General features: G+C 32.9%; 2 protein-coding genes across 6 annotated transcripts; one reads left to right on the top strand and one right to left on the bottom strand.

Annotated features, from left to right (window-relative positions):
* The first annotated feature begins 41 nt into the window (after positions 1-41).
* LOC136348443 (uncharacterized) lies at positions 42-4680 on the top strand. 2 transcript variants are annotated; one of them, XM_066299246.1, is made up of 10 exons: positions 42-541; positions 600-767; positions 822-1032; positions 1082-1209; positions 1263-1495; positions 1548-1852; positions 1903-2625; positions 2935-3106; positions 3163-3323; positions 3374-4680. In XM_066299246.1, the coding sequence occupies exons 2-10, from the start codon at positions 603-605 to the stop codon at positions 3562-3564; spliced, it is 2289 nt and encodes a 762-aa protein (XP_066155343.1). In that variant the 5' UTR covers positions 42-541; positions 600-602; the 3' UTR covers positions 3565-4680. The 2 variants fall into 2 exon arrangements, with proteins under 2 accessions (XP_066155343.1, XP_066155342.1); XM_066299245.1 differs by having other exon boundaries at positions 593-767.
* Positions 4681-6808: 2128 nt separating this feature from the next.
* Positions 6809-11661, bottom strand: LOC136348475 (protein tyrosine phosphatase domain-containing protein 1-like). 4 transcript variants are annotated; one of them, XM_066299313.1, is made up of 9 exons: positions 11100-11661; positions 10823-10903; positions 10204-10319; positions 8670-8825; positions 8212-8395; positions 7861-8156; positions 7321-7802; positions 7124-7271; positions 6809-7073 (listed from the first exon to the last, which is right to left on the bottom strand). In XM_066299313.1, exons 1-9 carry the CDS (start codon positions 11309-11311, stop codon positions 6895-6897), a joined length of 1854 nt encoding a protein of 617 aa, XP_066155410.1. In that variant the 5' UTR covers positions 11312-11661; the 3' UTR covers positions 6809-6894. The 4 variants fall into 4 exon arrangements, with proteins under 4 accessions (XP_066155410.1, XP_066155411.1, XP_066155412.1 ...); XM_066299314.1 differs by having other exon boundaries at positions 8670-8792; XM_066299315.1 differs by lacking the exon at positions 7124-7271.
* Positions 11662-11713: the final 52 nt, after the last annotated feature.

Raw genomic sequence — 11713 nt, 5'->3', positions numbered from 1 at the left:
ATTCTATTAATATTTTCATTAGGAAATTGCAATCATCAAGCATTGATCATACGCATCAAGAGGATTCGTTTCTCTTTGTTTAAAAAAAATATATGTACAAAGCGATGTCTCCATAGATCTCTCTCCATTTACCTAACACAAATTCATTACTGATAAAGTTGTTCTGGAGTTTTTGAGGATTAAAATCATGCTGCACCCTCCCTAGTCACCCCCACCTATCTCCCTGCGATTATAATTACAAATGCGTAATCCTCGCTTAAAAATTGTACTAAAACTAGTACAAATATCTCTCAGACGCCAACTCCAAGGGAAGGATGCTAAAGTAGGCGTCGCGACGCCGGCGTATGAACTTCAACGCCTTGCATCATCGGCGCTCCGCGTTGACGTTTCAAAATGCCAATAAACGAGACGATGGCAAAATATTTTCCGGAAGTAATGCACACCTAGAACGGGGTTTATTATGGTCCCGAATATGTGGCCGAAAAATCATCACATCCTCCTGCCGTTGTTAGTCCCAAATTTTAACATATAGCTTTGAATTGTAAGTACAACCAACTCACTGGTTTTGTATGCCAAAACTAATGACTTTTAGCTCACAGACTATGTTTGGAAGTAAGTTAAGGGCCTGGATGGAGGCCGTAAGGCCTAAGAAAAAACAGCATCGAAAGGATAAACAGGTTAAAAGTGCGGCAACAATAAATGAAAGGCCTAGTAGTAACCATACTGTGACATGGAAGAGCAGTTGCTTATTGAATTGTGAAAAAAGGGTATGGAAATGTTTGTTTTACCACTGTCATGTTTAGAATTATTTTATAAAACAGGAAGGTAATAAAACTCCATCACTAAATAAATACGTAAAATCCACTCCAAATGAAAAACTTAATGGTGGTGAACAAGTGTCGAGATATTCGGCGAATAATTTATCCTCTCCAGAATCCGCATACTCAACTGGTTATAGTACTGATGGTACGTCACCAGGCGGGGTACCACCGGATTATCCTATGAGTTCAAGTGATAAAACGTTTGCTGCAGGTAGGCATTTTTAAGTAAGTAACTGCGTATCAAATAAAACTTTCTTTAGAAAATACTATAGTAAGCAGATTAAATCCGGATGTAAAATCTCAGCCACCTTGTACTTCAAAAACATTTCACCATTTTTCTGAGCAGCCTTTATCAGTGCCAACACCAACACCTGTAGTGAAATTGAAGGTAAACTTTTATGTCAATAAAGACAAAGAAATGCTAATATTTTTTGTACGCAGCAAAAAGCTCCTTTAGAAGAAAAAGAGCTTCATAGCGCCCCAGCCAATACATCAGTATTTTTCGGAAAACTTCCGGACGCTCCAGGAGTAGTTTCGCCTAGGCAAAGAAACAGAATCAGAACTAATCCATGGCTTCCAGGAGGCTCCTCTAGCAACATAGCTAGTCCTTTACCCGTGAGGCAAGATATAAAGATAACACCTTTATCTTACAGAAAATCCACTCGAAACAGCCCGTAAGATAATGTATAAATATTTTTAACTGCGATTTAGAGTTATTAATTTTAGCATTCATTACAAATATTTGAGCCCTGTAATGCACAAAAGGTCCCTATCGTCATCATCCTGCTCCTCTATTAGTGCAGGTCCCACTCATTCTTTTGAGCACCGAGTGCCTAGATCGCTAAGTGATGAAGATGACTGCACATTAAACGAAATGATGGGTAAATATGATGAAAGTTACGTGTACGAAAAAGAAACGGATATATTGAGCGACAGTGACCCCACCGACTGTGAAAGCGACATTGATACTGGTCAAGATGGAGGCGATGAAGAGGATAATGGAGATGAAGAACTTGATTTCATTGATAATGGTTAGTTTTAAGTGCAAAATAAAATAAGACATAAAAATATGAAGTTGCAGGTTCCTATTTAGAAATAGATACTAAGGCAGACAATACAGGACATTGCATGTACATTATTAATTCAGACACTCAAAGAAAGAGGTCTTCAAGACGTCGCACTATGAGACGATGCAAAGAGGCAAATGATCGTAGACGCAGAACAAGTTCCAATAAAAAACATCAAAAACATTTATCAGAGAAACCTGGTTCTAGACATTCCAGTCTGCATCAGGATGGTTCTAAAAGTGCTGGAGCTACGCCAGTTTCAGTACGAAGATTAAACCAGCGATCTAATCAGTATAAAATCCAAGAAGAGTCCATTAAAAGACGCTCAAACTCTGTATGTCTCCAGAGGGACGTAGCAGTCCTAATTGAAAAAAGAGATAGGGAAGCTGACTTAAAATATAAGGAGTTGATTGGACAAGCGGAGCAAATTATTCGAACAATGAACGTGAACGGCTTATCGCCACGAAGAATTCCTGGACCTACAAATAAGAGGGTAGAACTGCTTAGATCTGCGGAATGTGCCAAATCGGACGTACTTTTCATGAATAAATCTAATGAGGAGGCTCCCATTTCAAATTCTAATAATTCTCCGTCCACGGTAACGTTTAAAAATACTCGATTTAGTCCTAAGAAGAACCATATCACGAACTTTATAATTAATAATTCACCGGTGTTGGTAAGGAAAGAGAACCAAAGAATGTCACCTATTACAGCTAGAAGGCCCGTTTTAGCACCAGGTAAGCAACAAATGTACTTAACTTATACCAACTACGTCAAATTACGTCACCTAAAGCCTTTGTCAAGTGCTGAATTTGAGTACAAGCAAAATGATTTAAATCAGCTTTAATCTTTAAAAGCAGTCGTATTTTTTATTTTTTATTTTTTCTTTAGAAGTACAAAAAGAAGTATTCCCTAGAATAAATAAGCTTAAAGTATAAACAGTATAACCCAAAAGAGTTTTAAAGTCTGTATATATTTATTTCCTGTTTTAAAACTGTTATAAAATGTAATTGAATGTTAATATACATAAAACTGTTACTGTCCAGATCAATCCCCATTGACCATACGAAGACAATCGCATCAACAGAACGAAGAATTTTTAAAAAGATTTAATGATGGTGGTTCACAGCCACTGCTCAAAAATGAAGGCAGTAAAAAAAAAATAAAAAGTATTTTACACAAAACCGAGTCTACTTCTGCAGCTCTTTTAAGTCCCAGGTAAACTATTAGACTGAAAAAAACTTAACAAATGTTTGTATTTGCGAATTTATTAGACATAGAAGAGAGATAGAATGTCCAGCTGCAAGTAGTAGCTCTGATGAAGAGGGATTGCAAAAATTTAAGAAAAAATTGTCTAAAAGTTGTCCTCAAAGCGAACCAATGCGAAGGAAAATTTATTTCGGAAGAAACACCATTAATATTGCAAGAAATCATGGTAAGGTTAATTGTTTGGTTTAGGTTACATATTTTATTTGACTTTTTTAGGGAAAACTGTGGTCTTTAACTTAAGCAAGGATATGTCAAACGACTCATTTGAGAATAAAGTTTTAAGTTCAGAGAATTTAAGACATCAAGTGTTACTAAACACCATTCAAAACCTAAAAAGAAATTTAGAAGATCATTCTGCGAGTTTACAACAAACTTACTATCAAAAAACTTATATATACAAACACTAAATGTATACTTTTACACTCACAGATGTACCTAAAGCTACAATAATAGGATAATTGGTGCCTATACGTGTTTCAATTTTTAAGATGTTAAAGAAGGTTTAAAAGCCATCAGATAAATACCATGAATATAATTCAATTACAACTTGTGTTCCTTTAAGTAAATATTTGCCAAATATTATACATTTGACTATTTTGTATTCGACATCAACCAACATATTTAACACATCTAGACATTATTTGTAGGACTTTAACTGTATCCCTCCGTAGAGTTTTCCTGTAGTCTTAAGATGTACTTAGTAGTAAACCACGTAACGTAGTTTGTAGTGAATCAAACCAAATATCCGAAAAATAGTTTTATATCATTTCTAGACAATAGACTACATGTACCATTAGGTGATGATAATATTGTAGTTGATGTTTTGGTACATAGTTACGTGTTATGTTGTGTTTGAATTGTTTAATTAAACCGGTTAGAAAGTTTTGCCATGCGTTATACGATTTGGGGTTTAGAACTAATGAAAAATGAGACTTAGCCCCATTGTATTTTGGTCAATACCTTGTTACTTTAGAATTTAGTGTTAGAGTAAAAATAATGTCAAATAATATGTACATGTAAACTGGCGGACAAATTTTGCATATTTTAGCACAGAAAAAACACTAATATGTGTATTTTAACTATCAGTATTTGATGATGACAGATAATTTAAATTCGGTATGTTGCCATGTGGAAATATAACTGTAATTAGGTACATTTTTTTTCTTTTCGGGACTTTTTTAGATTTTATTAAACTAAATTCAAATTTGCGAATTGAAATTTCAAGCTGTCTTTATAAAATGTAACGAATATTCTAATGTAATGAAAAATCGTAAACATATCAGTTACAAACTACACTCCTTTTTCCTTAGATTAATTGCACGACAATGCGAAAATTGACTTCCAGAAAGAATGTCTTAACATTTTTCTTTTTGAAAAGGCCAGTTGACTTCTCTAGTCATATATTAGTATTTAAGTTTGTTGTGTCTGTCCTTTTAAAAAGGCTCTAATATTTTACATTTGACACATTTGTTATGTTTTTTACTTTTTTTACAAATTAATAAAATTTTGTATATACCTGAAAAGTAACGCGTATACCTTTTTTTCCCAACAGATAAGCAAATTTTCCTAGATTTCCATGACTAAAGTATGAAAATTGCAAACACAGCGTATTTATTACCTATGTTAGAAATTTTCAGGAAAAGGTATGTCTTCAACATGCTGTTTTTTACTTATATCTTCTGATTTAAATACTATTTGTTTTAGCCTAAAACGTATATTCATATGTCTGCACATACACAGGATGTCCAACGAGGTAGGTGAGAATCATTTTAAAAATGTGTCATGTAAACCTAAAATTTGCATTCACCATATTTTCAAGAACTATTGAGTGTTTTAATTAAATTATAATTTTTTAACAAAACAGAAAAAGAAATAAACGAATTTGCTACTAATCGGTCGCACCCATAACCTTCTATATCTTGATTGTCCATTTTCTACCTTACCCTTTCCCTTTCAGTTCTGTGAAAATACCTCAGTCCACAAGGAGATTTCCCAACACTTGACCATCTAGTATCGACAATAGTAGAAATTTCGTTTTATAGTGCTTCATCCCAAGATAATTGTAGCAGTTTGCTTGTCATTATCTTATTACTAATTCTAATACCATAAAAGTAGAAACTTACGAACTACTAACTCTCGATACATACATATTTTTAGTAAATTAAGAGACAGTATGAATTTATTACGCAACGGTCCAAATTGGCTTCGAAGCGATAAGCTATTGACGAAAAAAATTCAAAAGAAATTCCAGTGATTTTAGTTTTTCTGTTTTGTTTTGATGTGTTATTATTGATTTAGGTAATCGAAAAGTTGAGATAAAGAATTGAGCCGTTAATGAAACTGTTTCTGAAAAATTAAAAAGAAATCATGTTTCCAACATCATATACAGGGTTATTCAGATTCGACGCTCATCATTGAGATCTCAGTAACCATAAGAGATACGAGGTGGGTTAAATTGGGGCGAAGTTGTACAATTTGAAGCTCAATAAAATGCCCTTTCAAAATTAGGAAAATTCCGATTACTTCCGGAGATATCCGTAAAAAACCGAAATTTTGAAAAAGCGTTTCTTTTCTTTTCTGATGTTATTTGAAAAGATAATTAAAAACGAATGGCACATTATAATTGCCACTTTTTATCTTCTACAAAATAGTGAAATCATATTTGAAATTTGACGTTTAGATTTTCTGCAACCTGCAATTTGATGAAAATATTTATAAAACATTATTTTGCTAAGAGTGCTTTGGAAAACAAGAACAATGATACTATGGAAACAATTACTGTCACAAATATAATTGATACATTAGTTATCCGAGATATTTGAAGTGTGATATCCCTTTACTGTGTTTAAACAGAAATGAGTTTTACGAATGAAGAAAATCGGGATATGTTAAGACTTTATTTCATTAATCACCGAAATTCCATGCGAACAACTGAAGCATACTTTCAAGAATTTCCGGACAGGCGACAACCACATTACTCCTATTTTTCCAGGTTGGAACGAAATTTAGTTGAATATGGTTCTTTTCAAAAGTCAAGAAACAATTATGGTACTAAAATTAGCGAATTAGTGGAAATCGGTTGGTTTCATTGCGGCTATGGTTAATTCAGATATTTGATGAAAGAAAAAAATTTCTCAAAAATGGGTAAGTGTTTTTATCCATTTTTTTCATATTAAAATTAAAAATTGTCAAAGCGGGACTACATTGTTGGAACTTCAAAGCACATAAATTCATAAATTTATCATAACTGTTCACTATCGGCTTTTGAAATTCATGAAACCCCATTATAGTCTCATTAGAGCTGGAACTTTGCTACAATCGTTAAAGACGTAGTGGCATTAGAATTACGGCTTTGCTGCAGAGGTCAGAATTTGAACAAATGCTCCTTTGCCTAGAGTAGTAAAATCGCGATTATTATATTGATGTATATTGAAATATTTATTAAAAGCCAAATAAATGTAAGCATTTACAGAAGCTTATGGAGCTTACCGAGCTGATTAAATTAATTAAATTTTTTCAACTGAACTGGTCTACTAATTTAAAGAACTCAGTGCAAATTAGGTATAGATTGCTTGCTTCAATATACGTATACCTTTTTAATTGTTTATTATCTCGCTAGTTATCTTCGTCTTGCTATACGTGCTATAAAAATCCCAATTAAAAAATATTTTATTTTTACTTTCATAATTAACACAACCAAGTATTAAGAAAGCTAAGCGGAAAACTATTTTTTATGTTTATTGGAAGACAATTGAATTGTCAAATTCATTACGCTCGTCAGCTTCATTTTCCGAAATCTTTCTATCTAGAGAGTAGACATCCTGCCTGTGATGAGCTTCTACGAGTTCTAACATTGACTTGAAAAACATCATACTGCAGGATAAAGTCCCATCACCAATCCTTTTAAAACCTTTACCTAAAAATAGAATAACACCAGCATTGTCTACAGGAGAAATAATACTCAACCAGAAGGAATAGGTACAGAATTTATAAGTACTGTTTGCTTGGATAAGCTTCCTATCAGTCTCATTACTACATTATCCAGAACTTCCAATCGAATTGGTTGAAGTTTTGATAGAAACTTTAAAATATATTCTAGAAGGTAGCATTCTTCCTGGAATTCTTTTAAGATAAAAAAATATAAGAAATAAAAATCTACTCACCAAATCAAACCTCTGGAAACATTCCTCCGGTTGCTTGTACAATATCACAATATCCTCAAAATGCTTAAGCTGCAGAATTGGCACTTTAAGGCCCTCCAACCATTCAAAAAGCAAGTTTGTCAGTACCTCCAAGTCTGTCTCTAGTGCCAACCTCATCCAGCCAATCTTGGAGGTATTAAGATCGTTTTGGTACTGTCGGATTTTAAGCCGAGTTTCACCCTCCAATCCTTGATAATTGCTTAACAGGGCCTTGAAAACTGTTTCTATGTCCTGGACTATTAAGTCTTCTTCGGGATGGTCATGAGCAAAGTTTCTTTGCGTCTCTAGTTCTTGGAAGCATATATTTTCCATTAAAAGATCCTCGCTGATTTCTTCTCCATCTAAAGTGCTTATTTCTGAGAAATTGTCACCAGAGTCTCCATTTTCTGAGGGATTTGGGCTGGATGTTAGAGGAGAATCTCCTGAAGGACCCAGGAAGATTGCTAGAAAAGAGTATTATTTTTGCAGTTAATGGTCAGAGTGGGTTTGTATGGGACTAACTTTCTGAATTTGGACTCGGTAAGCTGCTAATACTATAACAACTTTCATGGCGTTTGATGATTCCTAGCCACTTTTCGGTTAAAAAATCAGAAGTAAAGGGAATGTTGGAGTCATGCTGGTCCTCCTCATTATCATTACAAGCACAAAGTTTCAAAATTCGTTCACAAATAACATAAACAATTTTGGGAAGATATTTAAAATTCCTCTCTTCGTAACCATGAAGAAATATTTTTTGTCTTCTGAGGAACCTATGTAGGGTAAACTCATTCATGTATTTGTCTTTCGGCACGTTATCTCTAGAAAATGATTTTCAATGATTCAAAGGAAGACGATTAGAATAATGTGTCTTACTTTAAAAAATAGGTGATAGTTTGAGGTAGTATGAACTGCGCAAAGAGGCGGACACACAGAATTTGTCCTCTTGTTTGGACAGAACCCGAACGCTTGAGCCTCACATATCTTATAGCGTCATTTGCAGACACCCTTAAGGAAAACACCAGGTAGCATGCAATTAAAACTCCAGTTCTTCCTAAACCTGCAACATAATTTATTCAGGAACAGCCTTGACTTTCGTTTTTTACTGAAGTCCGCATTATTGATTTCGCAAATTCTTAAGGAAGTCGACTTCAAAGCTTTTTCATTAAAATTTAATAACTTGTGATGCAAAGATGTAGATTATTAGGAAAAATTTTTGTTCGTTTGGTGTCAAAAATGATTTGATGGTGAAAATTTGATTGGTCGAGTTCCTGACGTTTGGTGGTGTAACGTTCTAGGAAAATGAAACAATTGTAGTTCATGACAATAATCACCTGCATGACAGTGAATGGCTACACGCCCTTCCGTCAAAGCGAAAGCTATAACCTTCACCATGTTTAGAAGTCCTTCTAATGTGGCATCTCCATAATCTTTCCATGCGAAGTTGTAATAATATACTAAAAGTGGTTTCTGCCAGTGAATAAAAATAGCTACATGAAAATAAAAGTAAATATTTAATTAGAAAGTGACCTTACTTTTAGAATTCTTTCATGCTATTCTAAATAAGAAATTTGATGGAATATTTTATGAATTCCATCACTTTCCACCCTTGTTACATAGCAAAAGCTAATTAATGCGGTTAATTGAAAATTGAAATCATTAACCCTTTCACAATTTATTGTTTCAATTTAGTAGATACAGTATGTCCCAGGATAAATGTAACAAAAAAACAAATGGACCAAAATTTTTTAAATATTTCAATAATGTTTGAAGCTCGAGTCCTACTTATTGTAAAAATATGATATACAAAAAATTATTTGGTTTTCTTTCTTTCTTACAGAGTTTTTATAAACGATGTTATAAAAATCATCACCAATAAAGTATCTTTATTTTTTAAGAATACAAAACAAATCGCATAAAAAATTGTTTACAATTCAATCTTATTACATCTCCGTATTAAATATCAGGAATTTAAAAGTGTTCTTCGAAAAGTAATATTTAATCTTTGGAGAAAATTGAATTGGTCGAAATGGGTCAATCAAGTGACTGCCGAAATCTCCAGATCTTTCGAAATTGGATTTCTTTTTATGAGGTTGTCTTAAATAATTGGTTTACGCTGAACTATTTCCTAATAATGCACCAATATTACAGTAGTTAATTACTAGTGTTGTAAACTTTTTAACGTTGAAACATATGCAAAACAGTTTAAGGAATTTAGACGAAGAATCGAAAGATGTGAGGATATAGGTGGTGGTTACACCAAAAATGTAATTATTACAGAATGGTAAATCTATTGCTAATTAGTTTGTTTATAAATATAATTTATTAAATTTAATATTAATTGCCTCTGATAATGTTTAGAGGGCGTTTGTTGTGTAACTAAAAAAAAATCCGAAAAATACTGTTATATTTCTGAATTTTGGTGCAGAGATGTAAGATTGCATTTTATAAAACCTTTTTTAGTCAATTTCTTTCGTATCTTACAAAATAAAGACATTTTATTTGTAATTATTTTTATAAATTTGTTTATAAAAATACATTATGTAACATGAAAATAACTAATTTTTTGTAAACTATAGTTTTACAACAAATAGAACTCAACCCCCAAATTAATGTTATTGTTATTAAAACATTCAAAATTTTTTAACTATTTGCTTTCCTGTTATATCTATGCTAGGACATACTGTATATCTCGTGTGCTTGGCTGATTAGACTACATTAAAAATCGATGTCCTACTTTTAAGTCTCGAGGGATAGATTTTCACACAATTACATACATAGAAACACATCAAACAAAGACGCGTAGGAAAATACATACAAACGAAAAGTTAATCCATGAGACCTTGGATAATTCATAATTTAACTTACTGTTTTGCTCCATAAAAACGTTGGGGTCATACGAGAAGCCTGAACTTTCTAATGGCTGTCCGCAACTAGCGTGTTCTTTGGGACATTGCAGGTTTATGATAGATTTTATTCCTAAACTAAAATAAAAAATAAATTTGCTGAACATTAATTTTATGGAAATTGAATTTTAAAATGGCTATCGGTGAATGAAAATTTTATGAACATTGGTCTCATGAGTTTGAGCTTTTGAATTAGAGTACATGCCTCGTCTTATAGTGCATAATAATTAGATCTCAAAAAACTCATTATAAATTATTAATTTCCATGTGCTCTTTACATATAAATGAGAAATTACAAAGTAAACGATACAGAAGAAATCATGCTATTAACAGATTTTTTTTAATAGGTAATTCTGGAATGTTTTATCAGGTACATACATACATACATCATTTGTAAAAAGTTTTACACGTTTATAACTTTCATAATTCCGATGTTTAAAAAACTGTATACCGAGTTTAAAAATTTAACATAAAAGACCCAGACATTCACTTTACTAAAAAACATATGGGCACTTTTTTATTTTTTTAGCTCAGAGAAAAATATTTTAAATAGTGTAAAAATTAAAGAATTTTCAAATCACCTCTCAAACTGTTGAATTACATTCTTCTGAAGAATCACCATCGTGCTAGGCCTAGCCATTGCCAAGATATCATCAGTAATCCTAAAATAAGTGAAAATTTTCAGTAATAGGGATTAAAATTTAAATATTTTGCTGCTGTTGCTCAAGCAATTCCTTTCCCCAGTTCTATACAAATAACTCGGTGCATAAACATTTTTAAGTATAGAGAAAAAAAAACTTCATTCTCTCATGTAAAATCATTCACTTGTTAAAAATATTCTTGTGTCAAAATACTTACCAATGAGAGTAAATTCCATGGATAGCGAGACTATCCGGTTTCCAGTTTTCTGGATTTTCATATTTGCAGTTAAGTCCCCCGCAAAAAACGCTACACTGAATCCCATGGGGAGTCAATCGCCTTATATGATCCGAGAGTTTGTTGTAATTAGCTTGGACAATTTCCCCATCACTGGCTCGTAATTCTGGTAAATTCATGTTGGAAGATAGCATAGCTTGTCCACGGACATTTGGAAAGTTTACTTGTATCGTCGGAAAAATTATTCAAACTACCCCAAAACTAACAAAACGCACTTGAGCTGGAAATGTGATTATTGAATGTAGCGCATGCTTCCATTTTCTATTTGTTCGATAAGATCTCAACGATACAGAGTGGATGATTTAATACCATTTTTACGGAGTTAGACCGCTATCGACCTAGTTGAAGAATGGAGAAAATTACTAGATTTTAATGTATCATGTTGTAAATATTTTCTACTGAATTTTTTAATCGCAATATAACATTTAACATATCCATTTCCACCCTCCGTGTACCTGCAAGGGGTTTGTTATGTTATGGAGAACAAAGCGCAATGCGTCACACTGTAATACATGGTAAGCTTTCCGCAGCTACTA

Source organism: Euwallacea fornicatus, chromosome 33, assembly GCF_040115645.1.
Source record: "Euwallacea fornicatus isolate EFF26 chromosome 33, ASM4011564v1, whole genome shotgun sequence".
NCBI classification, from domain to species: Eukaryota; Metazoa; Arthropoda; class Insecta; order Coleoptera; family Curculionidae; genus Euwallacea; species Euwallacea fornicatus.
The sequence above is the reverse complement of the archived record's forward strand: the minus strand, read 5'-3'. Positions and strand labels throughout refer to the sequence as shown.